Below are 26549 nucleotides of genomic sequence, written 5' to 3' on the forward strand. Positions count from 1 at the left end.
AGCAAGCGGAAACTAACAAGGAACGAGCACGCACACTGTTGTTACATGAGTGCGTCAGAATGATTGGCATGTGGGGCAACCAATAGATACGGTGATACCCCCGGAACTCGATGGGACAAATGAGGGTGAGGGCAGGACCAAGCCTCTGACCAATCCCTGGCATTCGATGCGAACGGCAGGGATTGGCTAGAGTTTTTACAGGCCTGCAGCTCTTACAGAGGTCTAATTTTCAAACCTCCCTTTTCTGAATACATAATGTACTGACTAGTGTCAATGGAAGGACCATTTCACCCAGTATATCAAAACTTGGTTCTAAATCCCAACAGGATTACTAACTATAGCTTTAAATGTTCAAAATATTAGAGGTGAGGGCTTTACAAAAGCTTAATATTTGTCTATTTTATCTATTGGAAATCCAGAGTTGATGTGTGTTTGGGATCACTGTTCGGCCAAATGGTGTCCATGCCCAATACAACTGGCACCATGATGCTACCACCACCTAGGTGGTCTTAGGTTTAATTCCTCACAGTTACTGTTCCAAGCATCCTTCTTTTCATTGTAGCCAAACAGCTCAATCTCTGTCTCGCTTGACCAAAAAAGACAATTGGCTTGTCGATGTGGGGCGCTGCAAATTTTCAGTTGATGGCAGGCTTGGGTCTTTGAGGTTCCTGTGTTGTTTCTGAAGATCTGAACCAATTTCCTTTCACCTCATGCTCACAGTTTTTGGTGTTTCAAGAAGGAAGTGGTCCATGGTATACATTAAAACATTTGGCAAAAGATACGTCAGGTTTAAATTTAAGTTTTCAGAATGGCCCCGGACCTCAACTACGTTGTTTTAAAAGCAAAGTCTGGGCCAGTCAGTTTAAATGAGATAAATCGATGTTGCCAAAAGGAATTGCATGTATAGCGCTTTAACTAGTCTGATGACCACCAAAGCGCATTACACTACAATCAGTCATTCACCCATTCACATTCATTGTGGTGAGCTATGTTTGTTGCCACAGCTGCCCTAGGGCTGACAAAGGCAAGACTGCCATACATCAGTGCCACCGGACACTCTGACCACCCCAGCGGGCAATTTGGGGGAAGTGTTGAAGTTACTGAGAGACAAATATTGTTGGAATTGTATACATTTGTATACATGGAAACTATATGTGTAAATTTGACCATATGTAGATGAGAGAAAATCCTCAATATAGTCACGCACGCACACACACACACACACACACACACACACACACACACACACACACACAAGATATATTGTTAAACTTATTTATCTTGCTTTTAATCAATTCTAACACACAACAGCCATTTTATGTTGTTTAGCTTTATTACTCCTATGGTTCTTGCAATGTAAGAGACCAAACCTTAAATAAAACCAGTCAGTGAAGCTCTTGATGGTTGGAGGGTTATTGTATCTGAAACGTATCCCTTTTTCAATAAAGTTTCAATAAAACTTTAATAAAATTCAATAAAGTCATTAAAAAATACTGGCCAAGTTCCACACAGTCAGCATTTGAAACAGCTCAGATATTGATAGTTTAGCAAAAAAGTGTATAACATGTAAGCATTAGGGCCCAATTATGCCTTGAAGGTCCAGGAAGCAATAAGTTCCAGAGAGGGTCTTTCCTCAAGTCATTACACAGCTGGCTGACAGCAAATTGGAGTAAAAAGAGGTAGGGGGGTTCCAGTGCTTTACCTATGGCGCCTGCCTATGCCCAGAGAATACGACGCTGCTCTAGGCATCCCATTGAGCGTTAACCCTCATATAGCTTAGTAGTAGAAACTTCACCTCTGTTTATTGGTGTATCAAACAATCTGAAGATCAAAAAGTGAAAAAAGCCACATACACTTTTGATATGCAGCCTGTAGGACTGATAACAAACAGCAGATGTGAACATGACAATAGTTTTACAGTCTTAAAGATGTGACATGAGAGGACATTTCACACTCAGTCAAAATATATTTGACATCTTTGTTTTTCTACAGCTAAACATCTGCTGTTTGTGAAACATGTAAAGGTATGTCATGTTTGAAATATGCAGTATGCAAATGAAAAGGTACTACAACAGCTTATCCTTAGATGTTTGACAATATGTGATGTGAGAAAATTACACAGTTTTTTCCAGACAGCTGTTTTCATCATTTCTGAGTAAGCCTTAGCAGGGTGTGTCCTTCCTGTAGACTCTCATAATGGTCCTGCATATTTGGTTGATGGTTTTCCATAAAGAAAATGTAATCTGCTTCTATGTTCATTAAGTTTGATTATTGCAAGCAGAAGGTGAGTGGCATAACGTAGTGGTTCTTAATCCTGGACCCCAGGACCCACTGTCCTGCATGTTTTAGGCGTTTCCTTGCTCCCACTTCTCACACTTAAATGAATGGCGGATTGACAGGCTTCTGTACCACTTGGTGGCATGCTGAGGAGGTAATGCAGTCAATTGAAGCAGATGTGCTGAAGACACGTCTAAAACATGCAGGACAGTGGGCCCTGGGGACCAAGATTGAGAACCACTGACCTAAAGAGAGAGGAACAAAACAATCAAAGAACATGGGATAACCGGACATTTCATTTTCTTCCAAATATGTAATCAGAGCAACTTACCAAATTAATAGACAGAAAATTGGATAGAAACAAATTAAACAAGTGTTGTAGTAGCTTTTTCGCACGACAATAGTTGTCAAATTTGCTATAATATTATGAGTTTCAGTTCAATATTTAAGGTCGTGGATGTTGACCACAAACAAGTCAAATATTCCTTCCACGCTGAGAACAGAACAACGGACCTGAGATTCATGCAGTGGCTCCTATCTGTAGTTTTGAAGAGGGAACAAGTACATTTTTTATTTACTCGTCCATATCCTCACTAATCCTCAGCTATAGTCCTGGGATATGGGTCATTACGGAAAGAATGATGTCCCAAGCATATATGTCAGCTGGGAGGAGCTTTAAAAAACTCTGATCCATTGCATTGAATGGATTAGGCAGAGGGTTGTAATGTATCTGATGCAGATGCCATTTTATTATCTAAACCTATAGGCATTCTGAGTCTGTCCCTGTGAAAGTGAGAATCAAAAATACATTGAGGGAAATGAATAAACTATCTAGCCAGGGTATGCTTTGCTGTTCTCTGTGGTTAGCTGCCGAGTGTTGCTGTTGATATCTAGGCTTGTCTTCCCACCAGGCTGCCAGAGTGACCCAATCTCAGAGAAGTTAAAACCCCTTACTGACTGAATGGACAATAGAGCTTTCTACAGATGACGTCATGGTTTATTCCCGTAATGGCTGATGGGAACAAAATGAGGACAAACAAATACAGTTCCCATTTTTAATACACAAATGTTTGCAGCTTAAAAATAAAATAAAATAATGTGAAATCCTAAAAATACAGGTTGAGGAAAAAATGGCCGCGAAAGAGGAAGTTGATTTGACAGAGAAGGATGTACCTGTCCTAGAGCCTTTCTCGCCAGCGACTCATCTGAATACTGGCTGGCAGAATGCCACGGACAGAGTAGAAATTTCACATTACGAGAGGCTATTGAAAAAGTTTGTGCATGTATTGCATTGAAGTTAATCCAGGAGTGGACAGCAGTAAATGGTATCAACTAAAAAAGATGGGACTCAGCACCTAAGCAACACCTAGCATAGTTACTGCCGTGACCATGGCTGGGCAACACTCCTGTCTGTGGACATCCCGGGGAGATGTTTCATTATGGCTCCGTTTACCACTATTTGACTGAGTCCGTTGTTAGTTTTGGCTGATCCACAATGCCGAAGGGGCGGGGGAGGAGCATTCTGCTCAGCTCAAATACTTCTTGCTCCCTGCAACTTTTTTTCTATATCATGATAAACTGAAATCGTGGGGACATTTCCAGGGACAACTTTTGCTAGGGACATGTCATCCAAAACGGGGACAGTCCCTGGAAATTGGGGATGTCTGGTCACCCTGCAGCAACACCAGTAGCCAGGATTCTGACAATGACAGTGGGTACACGACCACAGCGAAGCCGCTCGGAAAGGGAGAGTGAGTTGAGGACATACAGGACAATAAAAATGAAGCTAATCACTTTTTGCGAGCACTCATCCAGCACTCCATGAAAAACGAGTACCGTACTCAGGTTTTGGAACCGGGCTTTGGACAACAATAAGGAACATACCCTCCGGTTACCGTTCTGGATATCTGGAGCCTGCATTGCATAAACCCACACAGCAGTGCTTTGTTCCTTCCTTTTCAGCATTGTTTCAGAGAGCAATAGCAAAGATATGCTACATTTAGTTGGTCACCTTGCCTAGAGTAACCAGAAAAACATGCATTGTGGGTCCACAAAGCAATCCCATTATACTTTGCGATGTGATGTCACATTCTATTTTTAGCAACTGGGATAGCGCTACACATACAGTAGTTTCTGTTTTCTAACTGATTTTAAATTAAGTAGATTGTTAATTGTAATAAAACACATACAACAGATATAAAATAGATATTCATTATACAATTTACTTAAATTAGGCATTATTAGGCATACCTTCAACCACTAGGTGGCGGTAAAGTGCTCCCAGTATGATCCTTGATCTATGTTGAAAATTCATCACTAGGAGTTAGTTTGATATCAAAATAGTTACCTCTTCAGCAGTGGTGGTTTGAGGTAAATTTGCGACAATAGTCTATAAGGGTAAAGAGACTGAGTGGATGGATGGACAGATAGCATGAATGTTTCTGTTGTTTTCAGATCTTTCTTTATAAGTTAGCTGGAAGGCATAAATGCTTAGTACTTTCCATTTTTAGAAAATTACAACAGCATAGTAATGATTCAAGACACACACAAATTGATGCTGATGGATTGAGTCGCACAAGCATTACAAAGGTAGAGATCAGAAATGTATAAACAATTCCCAAATTCTGTTTTTGTGAAGATTTGAATTGCTAACACCTTTTAGACTTAAAAATAAGTATGTCTAGCCCTGGGTGTGAGACAGTAGTCACTATAAAACACAATTTTACTCATTTTAAACACAAAATTGTGATGGATTGGACTCTGCCAAAGAAACAGCACCGTGGCAGGAGATCAGACACAGGGACATGCTGTGTAGAGCAGGCTTGTCAGAAAGGATGGGTCCGAGGTTGCTACTAACAGCCATAACAAAACCACAGGATGGCGCCATCTTTGTTGTTAGTTATGAGAGTGATGCGCATGCGGGTTACAGAGGGAGGCGACGTTTCGACTTCGTTCAAAAATAGATGAAGCTTGCATGTGCACATTGAAAAATTAAACTAATGTTTTGAAATATATTCACTCTGGCACCAGGTTTCAAAAATGATCATTTATGGTCTCCCAAAACGCCTGAATGACAAAATACCTTTTCAGATACACCTCATTTCGTCTCCTTGCAGCGGGGCCTATGTTTCCTTGCTGTACTATGTTCATCCTTCCTGACTGAGGTCAGGTGGTTACAATTCCTGCAACAAATACTCAGTTTTAAAAATAAGTCAGACAGGGAACAACCACAACTCAAAAATGAGAGATGGCCACCACTTGTGTCATAGCATCCTGACTTGTAAATAGCTTCTTATAGCTTCTGTGCTGTTTTATTTTGAAAGAAAACTCAGAGATACTGAAAATAGCTAACCTTGAGTGTTCGAGTGTTTGTCCTGCTCTAACAATTTCCACACCAAAGTGTTCTATGATTAATGCATTCTTAACGCAATCTGATATCTGAGTTATGGTGCATTCTCAGACTGGAAAAAGATCCAATTTTTCTGTGACTGTCGACTGTTCGGCGACCAGTCAAGCTGAAATCGTTTGTTTCTGCTCACAAGCTAATTTCTTGGTCCATCTATTGTAACGGTGGGTTCAGGTGAAATGAAATACATTTTTTAACAGCTTTCCCCTCAACATCCTACAAGTCACCAGCTGTCAAGTCACCCCATCCTCCAACGCCTCCGTTTACCCTTCTTTCGCCTGTTGCACAGACACTGTTGTACTGACAGCAATACAGAAGTCTCAGGCTGGACACCGCAGAGAGCAAATCTTTGTTCTCTCTCTGAGCTAAAAGGGGATTTTTTATTTCAAAGCTCTCACTCAGCTCTGCAGCAGAGCCTTTTACCCCCGTGAATAACTTGCAGCGAGATCAGATAGAGCTGAGGAATAATAATAACTTCCTATTTCAGGAAGAGGAATCTGAAGACTGGGGAGTCCCATTAAATGCGATTAGCTCTCGGTTCTACCATTTTTGTACACAAATTGTTATTTTTCCTCCTCCACGATCTTTGGCCCGCTTCACTTCCTGCGCCTCCTCCTTCAGCGGCTGGGAGGAAACATGTGCTGCTTTTAGAATAATTGGCTAAATAACTGATCACCGACTCTCAGGAGACGCAAGCCGGTTTCAGGAGGCATTCGGGGGGTTGGTTTACAATGACCCAGAAGAATTCTTGTGGAGTCTCAAACTTTAATATTTTCAAAGTTTTGGTTTCAAGGTCGCTTCTCACAAAACAGTAAAGAAACCAGGAGAAAACGGTAAAGGGCAGAGGTGAGGAGGAGTACAACTGCAAAGCCACACTGTGGTTGAGATGGAGGCTTCAAATGGGAGAGGAGGGTTGAGGTGCGGGTCAGATGGAAAATGAAGATGGAATGGAGACATAATAAAGAGGAGATTGAAGTGAGAAGATTGAGTGTCAGTTCAGTGGCTGAGGGGAAAAAGGGAAAACAGATGACAGACGAAATAAGTTATTTATCAAAAGGCCCTCTGCAGGTCACAGCGGGCCATGATAGAGATGGCCACTTTGTTCATTTCCACTCCATGGTAATCCTCAAATATATGTAGGGGGGGGGGATTTTTCGACTCGTTGCGACAACAGATGATTTATATGTCGGGGGAGCTGCGCTGACGCTGAGCTGGTGAAAACAAACTCTGTGGCATTTAACTAACAACACTCTCGCATACGCTCAGTGAGTCCCGTAATACAGAGAACAGCTGACATTTTGGGTAAAAACACAGCACAGCGTTTTAATTCCTCCACGGCGGTGAAGTGTTGCAGCGTAGGGGTTGTCTGCTTTGTTCTGTCTGCAGCACCAAATGACTCAAACTCAGAGTTCAGTGATCAATATTTTAAAACAAGACATTAGAAGTTTACACCAGACAGTTTTTGACAATTAAGATGGATCTAAAAATGAATAAAGTGCACCATAAACCAATTTTGTCTTCAGGCTGAGACAGAAAATAGTCTGTTACACAGCAGCCCTATAGATCGCTTTGTCTGCTGTCAGACTGCATGAAATCCAATATGACATTTGTTGCACATTAGTAGGAGTTTGAAGATGGTGTAATTGTGTTTCATCTTTTTAAAATGAAACGGTGTCATCTTTCGATTCAAGGGTTTCACATATTAGGACATATAAGGACAACAAAAGTGTGTGAAAAACTGCGTACCCCAAGATTTAGTCCCTGTTTGCACGACAATTCACTGAAAACGAGACATTTGTTCCGTTTTTGTCAACATGTCTACATGACGATGTACTAATTACAATCTCCGTTAAAATGGCAGCCGCAGAGATTTGAAGAGTGTAATTCCACTAGTGGTGCTAAGTTTTCTGAAACTCAACATGCACAGAACTCTGAAGTCATATGATAAGTTCAGGGTGAGATGGTTAAGGTTGTCATGTAAACAGGGCATTAATAGATTGCAAAAATAATTGTTTAATCTGATGAAAAAAGTTTTGCCCCTTCTTCTTTACAACATTGTGTTAGTTTATTGAGGTTTGCCAGCATTCATTTTGGCACATGTCTCTTATGGTCTGAACAGCTATGTAAACAGGTTTGGGATCTTTACTTTGGCTGGGCTTTGATTCTTCGCTGCAGTGTTTGGGATCCTTGTATTCTTAATGACCCAGTTTGAACCAAAGCTTCAGCTACCAGACAAATGGGCTCAAAGATCATCACCTTTCCATCCCCGTCTGACAGTACCTCTAAAGTGTTTGTGATGATAACATCTGTTTGGTATTCACCAAACATGCTGCTGTTCATTGTGGCCAAACATCTCTACTTTGGTCTTATCCACAAAGGAGATTGTTCCAGAAGTCCGCAGTTGTTCCGCAGTTCATTCAAAGGCTACTTTGCATACCAAAATCATACTGCCGTATTATTCTAGAGAGAAGAGGCTTTCTCTTGGAAACTTGGAAACAAACACTCCGTACTTCAATGTTTGATTAGTTGCATTGTTGTGAACTTTAACAGGACATAACCAGTGTTGCCAAGTCCGCTTATTAACCTTAATAAACCACTTATTATGAGCGACTCTGGGCTACATTGTTTCTAAAGTCCCTTGTAAATTCTGTGAGTCGTGGGTTGTGGATTTTTGGGCTTGTTTCAGAAAGTGAAGTTGCTTATTTAGGCTCTAAAATAAGTGACGATAAACACGTTAGAGACCTGCTTGCATATAGTACTGGCTGAAATATCCCTCCGCCTCTCCGCGTTCACACACTCCTACCTATAGACAAGATATACTAAACGGCTCATTACGTGCTAGAGCACTTCCGGTGTTTCCGCCATATTGGCTGGGTCTTTTCTACTCCAGGCTGACATAGGAGCCAATGGGAATAAATGCAGAGGGAGCAATTTTGCCTGTTTTTTGTGCAGTTCATGGCTGCAATAACCGGAAACTGCTGAAAGAAGATTGAGTGGTGCAGATGACCATTTTGGGCCGAGATTCTCAAGATGAGTTTTTACGCGCTGATAATATCGCAGAAACCTAACCCATAAACCACACTTTAATGCTTATTAATTTGTTGTCTCTGTATTTGATAAACTAAGGCTGAATCACATTGCCAAATGAAGTACCCTGGAGTTACAGTGTCAGCACATACAAGAAGCTGTGCAAAATGGGTCTCTTTCAATGATATTAAGCTCCTGCCTCAGTTACAAGTTAAGTGTAAGACACAAATCATGTGCAAATTATAAACCCTTTTCCAGGGTTTAAACAAAAAGGTGTGTATGCACATGGATATAAGCAGCACACAAATAAATATAAAGAAATGACTGTTGTTGGTGATGATCTACGGTCATCTTTGCTTGTTTTCTACTCCTCCTCCACCCACAGCACGTCTGTCTTTTTCACATATAGAAGACAAATAGGTAAAACATGTAAGACTGACAAGTTTGTCCCTTTTCGGGTTCTGAAATCAGAATTTGCGACGCAAAATGGTGCGTCACAATGGGTGTAGCAACACCTATGTATTTGTAAACTACTAATTCTAAGTTATGAGAACACTTTTATTTTTTAATGTGATGTTATTAGGCTTAGCAGAATATGTATTTATAAAAGTAATACTTGATTTTTGCTAATTAAGAACCAAATTAGTTACACACTGTCTCTTTAAAGACTTTTCTGATGTCTTTCCATCTTGGCATTGTGTTGAGACCCACCTGCTAGTCAGAAAACTGCCAAACCTCATGCTCTTATAGAAGTGATCACTCTTGTTTTTGATCAGCCAGTCAGTTGCTTTTGACGAGCTGCAACTTGCTGATACCTGAAATACAAAGAAATAAGCGAGGGATTGCTTATACTTTTGCATACAGCTTTCACATATTGCCGTCTGTTTTTGTTCAGTAAATCATGACAAGGTAGATTCTGTTGTTTTTTTCTTCACTTGAGTTCGTCAGTGCTGTGTCACACGTACAAGCTCACAGCACAAAGACGGGCGTTGTTTCTTTTCTCTTCTGACTGTTTAGGGACATGTTGATAAAATGGAGACATTTTTGCAAATGCTTCAGAAAACAAGTCAGGACGTTTTCCAGAAAGTGGCCACAGACGCTTGTTGCAAGATTAAGTAAAATGCTGAAGCCACACCAGCGACAGCTCACGTAATTGACTTGCACAGCAACTACCTGCATCGACTGTGTGTGCACACTGTGAGGGAGAGGATTTATAATGCTTTTAGGATGTCTGCCATGATGCCCTCTGTTTGCAGAAGAAGCTATACACCCCTCAGCAAATAAATTAGAACTTCCCTCACTGAAGGATGTTTGTGTGCTCCATTTATTTCAGAGAAGAAAAAAAAGCCCTGATATGACAGATTTTTTAATTTAAACAGCTGGAGATTTTGGTTTTATAAAGCACTCCCAAATATAAGGAAAACATTTTTTTTGGTTCTTCTTTTTTTTAGATTTGCTGTTGGATGGAACATTAGATAATTGGCCGGGAATTTGCCGTTTCAAGATAAATACCTGCAAACGGCTAAATGTAAATTAGTCAGCAAGACACAAACAGTGTCATGCCTGAAAAAATTGGAGGGTTGAAGAAATACTGACAAGACAAGTGCTGCGGGTATCGAATAGTTTAGTACGGTGGCCGAGAGGTGCAAGCGCACTGCAAGTACATAAATGAGCTACATTTTGCCTTTGCATGTTTTTGGTGTGTATGAGTAATTGCCTCTTTTGTCTATGAAGTGCCATTTGTGTTTGCAACACATTTATGAATTTGAGGTGCGTTTACACCTCTCGGCCACCATAGTTTAGGAATGGAGTAGGCCATCAACTAATCCCTTGATTAAATGAGAAATTAGCATTCCCAAAATGTTTTTTCTTTAACAACTTTTCTTGAAGACCCCTTTTTCTGCGTCAGCACTGTGCAGCTAACCATCTACATTCAGTTTAGTAATTATATCGCCACAGTAAGTCTGGTTATTTGGAACAAACAAAACAACCGAATCAGAAGTTCTTTCCATCAATTCATTCCGTCCCTTTGAGGAACCGATTCAGCATTCGTTCACTGGATCTGTTAGTTTTTTTCGATTTCACAATTTCATTCAGTGATGTCGAACATTTGGAACTCCTACGAATAAAAAGGGAAACTCTGTAAAGTGAGACGGTGTGAACGAAAAGCACGGAATTTTGCACAAAAATGTAACAAAGCAAAAAAAACAAACAACAACATATTACTTGCGACCAAGTAGATCAGGCATGCTCCAAATCAGTCGGTTGTGTAGGTTTGTAATAGTGAATGGTCATCCATCTAAGATCCACAGTAAAACTATTGATCAAACCAAAATAGAACATTTTAGCCTAAAAACACTGCACATCCAAATGGGTATGCCGTGGTGAAACATGGTGGTGGCAGCATCATGCTGTGGTGATGCTTTCCTCCACAAGGGACAGGGAAGTTGGCCGTTGTTGTTGGGAAGATGGACGAAACTAAAAGCAGGACAACCCTGGAAGGGAAGCTGTTTGAGGCTGCAGAAGACTTGAGACCGAGGTAAAGGATCGCCTTACAGAAAATTCCAGAGAGCTAAACTCAATTGATATGATGCCAACAGTAACATTTCTCCGTCCATGTGAAAGTGAACACCTGACTGCTCTAACCCCCAAGCAACTAAGAAGTTGAAATGGTGGTGATAGTGAAGCTTACATCGTTAACAGAGGTGTTTTTGTCTTATCAACCAACATTAAGGCAAAGAAGACGGGGGTAAAAAACGGTCAAACGAGTCGTACATCATGTCAGTAAAGGTATTTCAAGGTAACTACGGACAAATCAACATTAAAGCCCAAAACCTTACCCAACTTAAATACTCAACTTATGCAACCAGATGGTGTAACATACATATGTCCAGAACACATAAAACACAGCGCAACCAGTGATTAACATTACCCTTTAATTTAACCACCAAGCATACAATGTAATCATGAACAAAAATTGCATTACCGTTGTACAGACGAGTATGCAGTAGTTCCCCACTGATCATGAGGGTGGCTGCTTTATACATTTGCTTTATATACTTTATGCTTTATGTACTGTCCCCACTTGCAGCGTTTAACCATTTTTACCAATATTTCTCAAACGAAATCCCTCTGACCGCAATGCAAATGTAATGCTAAACCCTGTAAATGTTGTCAGGGTAGATGGCCTGTTGCCCCTGCATGTAAGGGGTATTTCACTTTGGGACAAATGTCGACCGCTGATTGGTCAGTTACTGACGAGCCTCCAAGATTGATTGACAGGCGGCGTCACATCATTAGAGAATCTGTGGCGCTCTTTAAAAATTGATGTTCACAGACATTCGTTGTCCAATCTGACTGAACCTGCGCTGGTTTGCTAACACAAAGGAGCCCTAATTTCAGTCTGTAAATATGCAAAGTTAGTTTAACAGACTGTCTGTTTGAACTTTTCGGACTGTGCTACGGCTTGCTAAATAGATTTTACTAGTGATACTTAGTAGCACTTGTTTCCAACCAGAAATCTTAAGAGTGCCAGAGCAGCAAGTGTTCACTTTACTTTTGGCAGGGACTTTCTGTTCAGTTATCCAGCCGGGAAGCAAGGCGCTTCTTCCCCCTCTGCGCTCATAAAGAACCAGAGACAAACAAATTATGTGCGACTCCACGGTGGTGTTACTCAAGATGACAAACTTGCGTCTGAGCTGCTCTTCATTTCGCTTTCTGACTTTGATGTGACGCAGTCGCCGCCCGGCATTCCTGCGGAGCAGAAATTATCGTCCAATCGGCCCGCAGCTGCCACTATCTCGTCCTACGGTCTTGTCTCATCTCAAGAACGAGCGAGACTGCCGGAGCATGGAGGCTGCATTCCTCGCTCCCTCCCCCTGCCCCCCCCTGCCCCGGCCTTCCCCACCCGCCTCACCGCGTCCCCCATCCTCACCCTTCCTTCATATCCTGTCGTTCCACACATTCCTGTGCATTCAAGCGAGGCCCCAAGTTGGAACATTAAAGTCACCTTTGCTCTGTTGAGACTGCGAGTTGAAAGCCGCATCCGACCGTCTGACTGCATCTCTGTTGTTAGGACGTGTTTGCGTTGCAAGCAGAGGAAATATTTTTAGGGTAGAGGGAACCTTTTTTTTTTTTTTTGGAAAGTTTGGATTTGTGAGAAGCTGGGAAGCATTACTGCAAAGGGAGGATATTTGTGGAGTGTTTACACTTTTATAAAGTTCAACTATTACTCCCTTAAAAAAATCTTTTTGGTTTGGATTTTTTATTTAGGGTTAAAACTGGGAGGCATCCTCAGGCAGACTGCCTGTAGCCCGGGGCTTTCAATAAAGACTCCATGGCACTGAATTGACCTGTCTCCCTTAAAGCAGCGGTTCCTGTCTAATATCCTTTATGTGTGTTTCGTCTGTGGATGTAAAAAAGCACTCCCGCCCGCAGGGAGATGTGGAAAGTACCTCTTCCTCATGTGTGTCTGTGCCTGTAATTGTGTTGCATGAATGCGCCCGCATTTGCATGTGCCTCGTTTGTATTTGCAAATCCACCGTGATGCACCGCAGGTTGCCTGCTACAGGAACAGCTCAAGTCTGCCCAGCAGTTTTTTTTTTCTTTTTTTGTCTTTTGTTTGACCTATTATAACCATCAGCAGCTGTCTGGGCAGAATCGACATAGACAGGGAGGTCAGAAAGGCCAGAGAGGGGTGGGGCCGCGCTCCGGTTCAGGTCGGTTCAAATCCAAGCAGTCTGTCGACATGATTCCATGTTTTGTTGTTATATATTTTTTTTGTATTGGTTTTTACTCTCAGGATAATCCTGCAGTGAGTCGTGAGAATGGAGATGTCATTCGGATGATTAACTTCAGATGAGAGAAAGGAAGCGGCTGTCACGCTGTTTTATATCTTACCAAGAATACAGGCTTATTGAAAAATGTGTGTTATATGGGTCTAGACATGAATATTTTATTTATATACTAGTTTTTTTCTTAATTTTTTTATTTAAGGACTTGCCTATAGATAATGGAAAAAAAGATAATTATCTTCTGAATTTTGTAGGGCAAACCATCAGTTTCACTTTCAGTGTCAAACATGTCTCATGCCCAGGTACATGAATCTTGATGCAGACAGCACGGTGTGGCAGTAGGTAAAGTAATGTTATCATTGGACCCGTACTGTGACATTTGTGTCACAGATGTGTAAATCCAGTAGCAGTAGCACGTCTATACAGTGAGAGCCACCGTGCTCGTTTGTCAGATTGTTTCGAGATGCCAAAAACAACTTGTGGCAGCTTGGCGCAGCTGAGTCAGATTTTATTTGAGTCAGCATCAAACGTGCTGTAGGCTGATACTAAAGAATTATTTTCTATGGCACCCTGTCTTCTCCTCCCATTAAAACAAAAGGCTGATGTGTGACTGGGATATTATCCTGATTGTTCTAAGGCTATTTTTTTTTAAATGATATGTCCTGGACCTTTTCAGCTAGTTTTGATGAGCTGTTTTCTTCCCCTCACTCAAGTAAGGACATGAATCTGGTGTAAAATATTCATTTTTTTCTTCTACTTCCAACAGAAAGTAACTGAAATATTCATAAAGCTGAGATTTGCGGGGGGTTGAGGAGTGAGGCTGTGGGAGGTAACCCAGGATCAAGTCAGTGGACATTTAATAATCTCATTATAAGGGCATTTTGGCATCGTCAGCTCCTTCCTAACAGTTCTGGCATCTTCTGTCTTGTCTTATTTTTTGACTCCCAGTCAGAGTTCAGTCTGTTTTTGTCTGCTCCTAATCTGCCTCCATTACATCAGATTTTACCTTCTTTCAGTCTTTCTTTACCTCTGAAGTACTGACCTCTTTGCTTCTCTGTAGGCTCTGCTGAAGATGGACTGTCAGGGTCTCGTGGCCAGACTTGTCATGGACTTCGTCCTCCTGACCACCGCCGTCGAGGTGGCCGGACGCTGGAGGGAGCTGGCCGAGAGGCTGGCCAAGGTCTCCCGGCAGCAGATGGACGCTTACGAGGCGCCGCACCGCGACAAGAACGGCGTGGTGGACAGCGAGGTGCGTCCGTCTGAACATGTTATAACAATGTGCCCTGTAAAACTATTCATACATGCCCCTTGAACTTTTCCACATTCAATTCAGTTCAAAAATTCTTATTCCCAAAAGGGAAATTAATTGTCACAATACAGCAACAATTATTTTGTAGATTTTGTTGGGATGTTATGTGGTAGATCAACTCATAGCGACTGGTAACTTCATTTCAGCATCTCACAAAGCGCTGTTCCACCATCTGAAAACAGAAAGAGCATGGCACATTTTCCGATTTACTAAGATATGACCCTCCACCTAAGCTGGTAGTCTCGCTTGGGAAGAAAAAAGGCGAGAGGCTAATGGTAACTCTGGGGGAGGTCGATGGTAGGTGGGACAATATCAGTCTGCTGGAAAACTCCACGTGGCAAACCTGCTTTAGATGTTTAGACATCATCAAGGAGGACCTACAACAGTTCACCTGCACCACACATCAAATAAGTTGCTCAATGTTCCCGTTAAAATGGGTCAAAGCAACTCTAAACAGGTGAGTTTTCAGTCTTGATTTAAAAGAACTCAGTGTTTCGGCTGTTTTTCGTTTTTCTGAAAGTTTGTTTTAGATTTGTGGAGCATAGAAGCTGAATGCTGCTTCTGCATGTTTGGTTCTGGTTCTGGGTCTGCAAAGTAGGCTGGAGTCAGTTAGTGCTCTGGAGGGTTGATACACTGATAACAAGTCTGTGATGTATTTAGGTGCTAAGCCATTCAGGGATTTATAGACTAACAGAAGTATTTTAAAGTCTATTCTCTGAGATACAGGGAGCCGGTGTAAGGACTTTAGAACTGGGGTGATGTGCTCTACTTTCTTAGTCTTAGTGAGGACAGCTGCAGCTGTCTGATCCACTTTTTAGGCAGACCTGTGAAAACACCGTTGCAGTAATCAATGCGGCTTAAGATTAACACATGGACGAGTTTCTCTAGATTTCATTGAGACTTCAGTCCTTTAATCCTGGAAATGTTCTTCAGGTGAAAGAAGGATGACTTTGTATCTGTCTTTATGTGTCCTTGAAGGTTTAGGTCTGAGTCCATCACTACTCCCAGATCTCAGGCCTGATCACTAGTTTGTAGTTGTAATAATTGCAGCTCCAATAATCCTATAATATTTCAGTAAGAAATATGGCGGCGGCAAACATCATGATATGGGAACATCCACAGGAACAGGAAAGCTGATCAGAGTTGATTGGAAGATGGGTTGAAATTCAGAGCGATACAGAAGAGAGAACCTGTTAGAGGCTGCAGGAAGGATGACACTGTAATGGAGGCTCACCCTCCAGCAGGGCAATGACCCATACCACACGATGGCCTGGTTTAGATCAAAGCATATGTGTCTGTTAAATGGATCTAGAATATGTTGCAGAATTCCAAATTAATGTTCCCAGTTTATCTATATCCAGAAAAAATAGCAGAAATGTCTGCCTATATGTGAAAAGTGAGAGACAAACCTCAACAGACTTACAGCTTTGATTGCAGTGAGAGGTGCTTCTTTGGACTGATAAAAAAACAAACAGTACACACCTAAAAAATAATTCACTACCTTGTGTTGATATGTTGCGAAATAAATAAATAAAAATAAGATCCCTATAAAAATACATGGAAGTTTGTGATTCAGTTCTGACAAAATGTGGAAATGTTCAACTTTGGGTACGTTTGGTGATCACTGTTAGGAGGCGTCATGGTTACCAGATTAAACACAGTTTGCCTTTTATATCCACAGGCCATGTGGAAGCCGGCGTACGACTTCCTGGTCACGTGGGCCGCTCAGATCGGCGACAGCTACAGGGACGTGATCCAGGAGCTTCACATGGGCCTGGACAAGATGAAGAGTCCCATCACCAAACGCTGGAAGCACCTGACCGGCACCCTGATCCTGGTCAACTCCCTGGACATCCTGCGGAGCTCCGCCTTCAGCCCCGCCGCTCAGGATGACTACGCCATCTGAACTCTTTATAACCTTCATATGCCCGATGAGTCCCCGCTTCAGCTCACTCCTCTGGAGCCTCGTTTCCTAACCTGGTTTAAAATGCTGCCCATCAGCTGACTGCCCCTGAATGCCAGTACAGCTGGTGCATGTTCTGTTCAACGTTGCCCGGCGGAACCCAAAACAAGACACGGAGCTCACATGAACTACACAGACTACCATGTTGTATATTTAAGTATTTTTCTACTCTAGTTATGGCACAGCCTTTTTTGTAAAGCAACACTTTGGTTAAGAACTGTGGATCAAACTGCAGAAACACTTTTTCAGACTACAGAAACACTTTTTTTAGATGCTTGTTGCAGTAGTTTCGTCACATGTACATGAAACAATGGTCAGATTGTTGTTCCTTTTGGTCCTTCTTATTTCAGAGAGCCGAATAATTCAACACCATTTTGTCCCGTTTTGATTCAAAACTGAAAGACGTTAAATCATGCTTCATAATTTATTCATTAGTCATTTGCTGCAAGGTTTGACCCTGTTTAAGGACTTTTCTCAAGGTTATGGAGTGGGTTTGTTTTTAGTTCTTTTGAACTAATTGGCCAAGAAAAGGTGTTCTGAAATTATTTTGAACACTTTTTACAGTTTTCTGTCTACATTTTCAGTTCCACTGAGATCGGCATTACCAGCGTCCATTAAAACATCTCAGTTTAATGACTTCTCTTTGTACGGAGGAGTTTGTATGGTGGCTGAGAAAGCTCATTTTTGGCTACTTCAAAATGAACTAATATTGCCTTTAAAAATGATTTCCTCTCTTACAGATTTCTAAAGTTTTGGTGTTTGGTTAAACGTCTCTCAGTGAGGTAAATGGACTGATTTTGTTTGCTATGAGCCATCCAGACTTGTTCCTGTCAGTGTGTGCAGAATCCTAACTGATGGCCGAGAATGTTTTCCATCAATGACGAAAAATCAGCCAGGTCGCTCCAAACCATCACACTACCCCCAAAATGTTAAACTGTCTTCATGATGTTTGACTTGTGCAATTTTGTTTTTGCTTTACGTCAGGTGTAAAAAGGATGCACGCCTCACAAAAAGTTGTTTTCTACTTTTGCACATGCGACAACTGCCATTGCTTCCACTTTTGTACCATCAATACACACAACATGTTACCAAAAGTCTTTGGTATTGGTTGTTGACAAATGTGAGTGTTGCCTTTGTGTTCTCTCTGGTCAGAAGCATTGGAACGGTCACATGGACACAGTTGGATAAAAAATTAAATTGTAAAACTCAGACCTTTCCTGAGGCATGTGAGGTTTGCAGTGCTTTAGATGGTCATTGTTCTTTTATGACCTCCTGGATGAGTTGTCGATGTGCTCTTGGAGTAATTTTTATTCAGCTGCCCACTCACTGTGGTTGACTGGAGACCCCCAGATTTACCAAAGGGTTTGTAACCGTTTCCAGACAGAGATATGTCAATGACTGTTTATTTTTGCTTTGCAAATATTTTTTAGCCCACTTCATGTTGTGCAACAGGTTCTATTCACGTGGTTTTCTGATTGTTCACTTCAGCAAGTCATCAGGTCTAAATGGCGCTTGTGAAATTAACAAAAATGTCATGGTTTATCAAGGGAGGTGATGACATTTTCACATATGGAGAGATTGGTTTGGAGAGCTCATTTTATGAAGTAAATCATTATTTAAAAAAACTGAATTTTGTATTTATCTTTGTAAAATATAAACATTTCTCAGAGGATCCACAATTGTGACAGAAAAGCAGAGAACAGAAGAAATCTGTGAGTGAGGTGTTTGCTTGACACTCAATTCTGACTTGTAATTCTTGTTGCTCTGTAAAACACTCAAACTAGAGTGCTTAATCAATTAACAAAGATTAACTACTTAATTGCAAATTAATCGCAATTAATCACATTTGAAGTCAGCTTATAATAAAGAATTTAAGTCATCAATTCAACAAAAATTACTCTTTTTTTTTTTTTTTTTACCTTTGACCTACTTTAAAAAAACTGAAATAAAAACATTAAAGGGGCTGTGCTTGATGTGACCAATAATTTTTCGACATTTGGTTAAAAGGGCATCATTGCACTGTTACCCAGTTACAGTGGTTGCTCTCTGTAGAGCGTGTGCAGTGCAAGGCAGATCATTTTTCATCGATAGCACGACTGAGCAAACAGAAGTGTACACAGCAATGCAGAGCGGCCACTTTTGAAATGAATCATTGCGTTAATTTTAACGCATCAAAATAAAGAAAAAAATAATGCAAATAGCTAATGCGTTAATTTTAGCAGCCGCGATTAAAATCAAACTGAACTATACCAAATATTTTCAATTTGAATTAAATATGGAGAAAATGCCATGTGCCAGATTATACTGCTGCAATGCTAAAGAAGTTTTTTTTCTTTTCTTTTTTTAACTAAAGATGCTGTCTAATCACTGCTCTGCACATTGTGTGTAGTATTGTCCATAATCTTTGTGTAACATTCTTTGGACATGCAGTCCCAACCTTCCTTATCAGTTTTAGTTTCTTTGAGTCATTGCGTCTGCAGCCCTGACAGATGGCTGCAAACAGTTGCTTTGCCACAGACCGCTGTCCACTCTGACAATTTTTGAAACTAACAGGTTTCCTGCATTTGCACTTCTTATTTACAAGCAGACACAATTTCTGATGAAAAATAGACTTTCAGAAACATGGACATGGGTACATGAAGAGATGACACCTTACCCTGCTGGACAAGAAAGTGAGAGGAGATAAACAACGTGATAAACAACAGCGTGTTTTAGGATCATAGACATTATATAGGTAGATAATCTGGAGCTGATGGTTCAGTGCGGCCGCCATCTTGGATGGGTCTCTCCCGTGCTCCCATTGCACTGAGGAAGCTGTTTACCCAAATAAAATAAATCATAACTCCCTGAATTTTTACCAGATTTTCACACGGTTTGGTTTTTACAAACGGCAGAGACGTGGTTATGATACGGGACGCTGTCACACATGGAAAGACACGTTTTCATGCTGAAATACATTGTTTAAATAACATATTTCATATATGTATGGTCTTTAACAAACAGACATATGGCATAGTACTGTATAAATATATGAATTCATACTGAAATACTTTGTTTATGGCTATTTAACAAAGAGATATGTGGTATTACAAATTAATAATTGTATAAATTAATACATTTTATATTTTAATAAAGAAGCAACTTGGATTGTTCATTTAAATTTATTTCACTCTCTCTCACACATACCATCGGGAGCTTTCTCTGCAGACCAACAATAATTACTTATTTTTAAAGGCCTGGAAAAGAGTTCCAGGTCTTTTCAGTGTCTTACACTACCCTGCTAAGTAAAACAAATCCTCAGAGCCAATCTCAGCCCAAAATGGTGATCTGCACCACGTCATCTACTCTCAGTAGTTATCCCCGGTTATTGCAACCATAAGCTGCAGAAAATACGGGGCAAAGTTGCTCCCTCTGTGTTTCCTCCCATCGGCTCCTTTTCCAGCCAAGATAGGAGAGACCCATCCAATATGGTGGCGCCGCAGGATGTGCTCCAGTACATAATGAGGCGTCTACATACATAATGTCTATGTTTAGGATCACTAGCCATGAGCAGAACGCTTTCATGTGTTTTTGGGGTATTCTGTTTTTTCTTAGAGTAGTTAGTAGAAATTGATCACGACAACATAGCTGGGTATAAAGTACAGATTCCCAAAATGCAAAGTTTTCAAGAAGCATATCAAGAGAAAAGCCAATTCTGCTTTGTGCATATTTAGGTTGATGACCTCACATGAGGTACAAGAACTGAGCTGACCATCTGGCATTAATACATCTGTACAGAATACAGTAAACACCTTTAAAAGATGGATTTGATTGCAGAAACACAAAGAAAGAGAAAAAGTAACAACAAACACAAACAGACTTACTCTGAAGAGCTCCATGTCAGCGTCTCAAACTTAAATGTGACATTATGCCTCATGTCAGTTCCCAAACCTTTTCCTGGAGGCCCCTGTGATTTAAAGGAAAGTTGTCACACACCCCTCCCATCAATCTTTTCCACAGTTGAACAAAGAAAAGCCAACTGCCGTAAAACATATAACATAAAAATAAACAGCAATCTTCTTTAAATCACAAAACTACCACTTTTAAAATGTAATTGTTTTAAGTTCAACTGTCTATGTTACTGTGTAATTGAATTCAACATTGCCATTAATATATATATTTTAAATAGCCTTTCAAAATTGGTAATTTTTCCCACTCCATTTCCACCATGCCCTCTCCTGCTATTACACTACGCCCCCCACTTTGGGAACCACTGCCTTACGTGATGTCACCAGTGGTGTGTGTTTGTAGAAGCTTGGGTAGGATACTTTTTATCTAAATAAATATAAATTTATTACAAACTATAAAATATGACAACAACATGTTCTACAGCTGTTGGAAGTTTAATTGATTTGACAAAAAAGGTTTGACTAGTAGCTTTAATGCAGCACAAAAAGAATGATTGGGTTGATCTGTTGGATTAAATGGCTGAAAACAATAATTACACTGATAAGCCTAAGTGACAGTAGGTCAACACAATCCTCCATTTTGCAAACAAAGTCAGCTCTTAAAGTTACAGGGTTTTTGAACGATGTTCATTTTTTCCAGACAAAAAGTACACGACAATGTGTAAACTGTAATGAAAGTGTCTGAAATTTTCAGCAAGCGAATAAAAACTGGAGGCAGAATGAGTTGGGAAAAACAGCCCCTCTTAATCAAAAAGACAAAAGGAAATCTGTCTGTTGGTTTGTTGACAAAATCTCTCTTTTTTTCATTTCCTCTTCAAATAAATGATTTTCTTTTAACACCTTGGTGAAATATTTATGGTCTAAGATGGCCTAAAATGCATTCCCCTAAATTCCCATTAAAGACAAAATTTAACATCACCGTAGAAGTTAAAATGTCGAAAGATCCACCAAAACTAATATGATTACAGATGACTAAGTGGTTGATAAAATTAAAATGCGATGAAAAACTGAATAAAATACAGTCCAGACCCAGTTTGAAAGTTCTCTCTTCTAACACATTCACTTGTTTTGTAAATGTAATTATTTTTCCTTAGCCTTATAACATGCTGCACATGTTGAGACAAAGTGATATTTTGCAACTTGGCAAAGCAGCTTTTTGAGCTCTCTCAGCCACCTTACGTTCAGTCACAGTACCTTAAAAACCCTACAGATACACACTCTTAGAGCAGGAGAAGGATTTAGCTTGTGTCTGTCTTTCATCCCCGTTATCAATGTACCAAACTTTGTGTTCCTTCTTCTATTGAACATTTAGTGACACTTTTTTGTCTATCCTCATAAAATGTATTTTCTGCAAGGCTTGCCAAAAAACCAGAGCGCTCTCAGATGTCCACTGTTGTTATGACACTGTCTGTTAAAGCGTCTTGCTGTTTTTCTGTGTGTTGATAACATAGAGATCCTTCTTGTGACTGCATACTTTTGTGTCAAAGCAGCTGTAAATAAAATGTAAATATTGCCGGACTCCATTTGGCTTTGAATGCACACGCTGAGGGGAAGAGCACACTTAGGGGGGGCTGCTTATCTGCAGCGGGAGCAGCAGGTCACGATGTTTCATGTGTTATCAGGGCTCTGTTTATAGAATGCAGCTGGAGGATTCGCAGGCTCACAAAGTGTGCATGGGAGAGGGGGGGGGGGGGGGGGGGGGGGATCGGGAGAAAACAAGCCGGATGGGTGAAACGAGGGTCCTTAAGGCATGGCCTCCAACAAACTGCCTGCTTATCTTCAGCCCTCACCAGCCCATGTGGAACATTTAATGGATTAAACTTCAACTGCCTGAATAAAAAAAAAAAGCCTAAAATTACTGATTTAATTTGTGTTAGACTTTATCAACACCACTGCTCCTTTGAAGAAAGAGCCAATTGGAACTGAGAGCTGGTTTAAAGGCGGGGGGGGGGGGGGGGGGGGGAATTCAGCTCCCTGTTTGAATTGTAACCATCAGAGGTTTATGGCTAAAATCCCTATCAGCAGTTTTTCAGATGTCCCTTTAAAAAAGGTTTTGATCAGGCTTTAGCGTGTTTGCACCAGTTTTTTTCCGACAGTTTATCCTCGGTGATGAGCTCAAAGTCTTTAAGGTTGGAAGGCTTCTTTGCCGTAATCTTTAGCTCCCTATACAGATTCTTTATCAAATTCTAGTTAGGACCCAGTTGGTTTTGCTCTCAAACATGAAGAAGATTAAAAATTGACTTTAATCCCAAATTGCTCAACTGTTTGGTCTATTCAGTGATTGAAAAAAGACATGATTTTAAGTTTCCAGTCAGTCGATGAGCATTTGAAGTTGGTCAGGTGTAAAAAATCTGCATGTTCCAGTCGCCAGATGACGTTCTGGTGTGTCTTTACGATCAAGGAAGCTAAAGAACCCATCATGAGAGAATCTGTCAAAAAAATGTTAACCTATGTAGGATGTTAGGAGAGGGCAAATTGGTGCTTTATGAATACTTTATGGTTCCAGGTAAAAGCTAGATCTTTCCCACTTTGAAACGTATCCGTTGCTCAGCAGTTTATACCAAAGCACTAACATACATTCAGTCATCCACCTGTTAACTCACTTGTAGCCTCCGCTGCCCTCAGGCAGACAACCAATTCAACCAATGCAGCCGGGTCCTCTGACCACCACCAGCAGGCAAAGTGGGTGACTGGTCTTGCCAGAGGACATGTCTGTCATGTTTGGTTTTTCCATACTGAATCTGAATGGGACAACAAACATGGAGGCATGGTATATGAAATAAAGGTTTTATTAAAGCAGGTGTGTGGTGGAAACCGGGGGAAACTAGGAGCAGGGCCGGATTATCCATAAGGGCCAGTGGGCCAGTGCCACCAACCATGGGGGTGGGGTGGGGGGGCACCACATGACTCATGCTTTAAAAATATATTTTCATAAACGTTATATTATTTACTTGAAATTGTTGAAGACCATGCATTATTCGTTTTGTGAACACTGATGTCACATTAATAATAAATAAAATTAATAATAATTTCAACATTTTTGAGGTATAGTGCCCAGGGGCAGCACATTGTCTTAATACGGGCCTGCTAGGAGGGCTAGTCGCACCCTGTAGGCGAGAGAGAGAACACCACAAACCTCCACTCAAATCTGTGCACCTGACACAACGACTGAGACGGTCGGAGTTGGGGGTTCGAACCAGCAACCCACCAGCTACAGGAGAACCTTCTGCGCCACTGTCACCCCTCAGTGAAGCAAGTTCAGACTTGAAAGAACTGCAGGTAACACATTTGTTGCAAAGAGGGGCCAGGACCTAATTATTCTGAGTGGATCAGCAAAGCTGGACATGAAGACATCCACTCTTTGCAAGTCACTCAAGAGATCCAACACCCTTATTGGTTAAAGCAAGAACAGCCTAATGATGACCTGCTTCTTGTCTTACAGAATGTGGAGGAATGATTTAATCAGCTGTAACTTTGAGCTATTTTTTTTTTTTTGCTTTTATTCTTTCCCCGCGCCTCACAAAGTCTGCTCTGCTAAAGCAAGCAGACCATAATTAAATACACAGATTAATGGGGGAGAAAGAATGGAGCCAAAAGAAATGGAATTAATTACAGCAGAGAGCAGGCTGTCAGGCTTCAAAACCGCAGCCTGGAGCGCGGTAATGAGCTCCCCCAGGGTGACAGCGCTCACTGAACGGCACGCAGCTCCGAAAATCCTGGGATAATCTGCACAAAGAGGGGACTCAGGGGCCGTTCAGTCAACATGTTCGGTTGTCACTGCGCTTTAAACGTGTCTCCCATGTCCCTTCCCTGGGATCTGACTTCTTAAATCTGGTTGGGCTTCAGGCTTTAACTTCCTTCAGGATGTCTTTAAAGTATCATCTAGTAAGTGTGAGAATGTTAGCCTTATAAACTCCTCCGCTTCTCACATTAGACTCATATGCAAACAGAGAGGTTAAACACAATCCGCCTATTTGCTGCTCTGAGAGTTTGCACAGAGAATCCAGGCTGTTTACCAGTTTAGGCTCTTTTTATTTGAGTTGTTTTGTTCCTAAAATGTTTGAAAGTATGGCTTTTGAAGGTGAACAAACATTTGGCTGCCACTCTACACGTTCGTGCTGTAGGTGCAGAGTGAGTGGCACCTCATATACAGAGGACATGAGTCGCTGCTCCCACACTCGAGGATTTGATTCCTGGCCCTAAAACCCTTTGCTTGTCATCTGCTATTACTTTCTTCACATTTCCTCTTGGATTATTGTCAGTAAGGGCCACTAACGAGATGAATTCTTTAAAAAAAAAATGGAACTTTTTTGCTGGGCAAACTTTTTTGTTCACGGCATTATCACTCAATCTAAGTTTATAAATTATTTGCAGATTGGTTATTGTCTGTTTTTTGGGCTTAGAGACTTGTAAGTACAATAACGTTTACAACAAAATATGCATCCGCCATTTACGTCAGGTCCTGCCTCGCCATGCACATCCAAAGAAACCTTTCTACAGCAGTAAGAGTTACGACTCCACAAAAAAGGAAAAAAAAACGTGGTAAAAACCATTTTTTGATTGAAGCTTTTCTCTTGTTATGATACGATCAGCTCCCGTTGTTGGCTCCCAATAGTCAAAAACAGAGACACCGGTATCTGGATTTTTCTGTAAATAGCACCACTGTGTGACTTTAATCCTTTAATTAGTATTGTAACCAAGCTTTAAGGGTTTCTCTCCAGCACGCATGATGTGGAAGGTGACTGGACTTGGAGCTGTGTTTCTGGGTCACTGCAGAAATACAAGGCAGCTACAGCCGTACTCGACGGATATCATGTGTAATAGGAAATAAGTGTTTCTTTAATTCAATTCAATTAATTTTCCTTATATAGCGCCAATTCATGAACATGTCATCTCGAGGCACTTTACAAAGTCAAGTTCAATCATATTATACAGATTGGGTCAGATTATACAGATTGGTCAAAAATTTCCTATATAAGGAAACCAGTTGATTGCATCAAAGTCCCGACAAGCAGCATTCACTCCTGGGGAACCTGTAGAGCCACGGGAAAGTCGTCTAGATTGTCCATGGCTTTGCGTGCAATCCCTCATACTGAGCAAGCATGAAGCGACAGTGGGAAGAAAAACTCCTCATTAACGGGAAAACCTCCAGCAGAAACCGGGCTCTCAGTATGAACGGTCATCTGCCTCGACCGACTGGGGGTTACAGAAGACAAAGCAGAGACACAACAAGAGAGACAAAAAGCACAGAAGCACACATTGATTCAGTAATCTGTTCTTCATTAGATGTTAATAGCGGGTGATCTGTCTTCTCTGGATGATGTCACAGTTAACAGAACGCCAAGACCAGGTCTGTACCTACTTTGAAGATAAAAGAGATGGAGAACAGAACAGATCTTCTACATACCGATAATGAAGTTGATCTTTATAATGCCTTTTCTTGTCAAAATAGTGCCTAATTATATATATGATGTTACAATAAAAAGAACTCTAAATGTTATCATATATATTGCGTTTATTAAAGAATGATGATTATAGGGGAAAAGGAACCTTCAGGAATGCTCAGCACTATGTTCCGGGCTTCCAGCAGTGCTGCCAGGTCTGCTTATTATCAGCAACTTTGGGCTTGTCCATCTATACCGTTTACAAGGTAGAGGTAATAGAGCTGGTTGCTTGTTTCTCCTACAATAACTGGCAACACTGGAGTGGCTTTCCGACTGTTGTTCTGGACTCTTTGGTTACCTTTCAAATTATCTTTCTCTTTAGTTGGTCATACATTTTCCTCCAGTGGCCACTTCCAGTGAGGTTGGCTACAGTCATATGGTCC

At 41.0% G+C, this 26549-nt stretch overlaps 1 protein-coding gene across 1 annotated transcript in view; it reads left to right on the top strand.

The window, feature by feature from the left end:
• The window catches only part of LOC105937937 (SH3 domain-binding protein 4), a 59243-nt gene extending 39297 nt beyond the window's left edge, over positions 1-19946 (top strand). Inside the window, exons 4-5 of the mRNA XM_012879513.3 lie at positions 14564-14752; positions 16494-19946. Coding sequence (XP_012734967.2) covers positions 14564-14752; positions 16494-16718 — 414 coding nt within the window. The 3' untranslated portion in view covers positions 16719-19946. The remainder of the gene's footprint in view (positions 1-14563; positions 14753-16493) is intronic.
• Positions 19947-26549: the final 6603 nt, after the last annotated feature.

The sequence above is a fragment of the Fundulus heteroclitus genome, chromosome 7 (genome assembly GCF_011125445.2).
Source record: "Fundulus heteroclitus isolate FHET01 chromosome 7, MU-UCD_Fhet_4.1, whole genome shotgun sequence".
Taxonomy (NCBI): Eukaryota; Metazoa; Chordata; class Actinopteri; order Cyprinodontiformes; family Fundulidae; genus Fundulus; species Fundulus heteroclitus.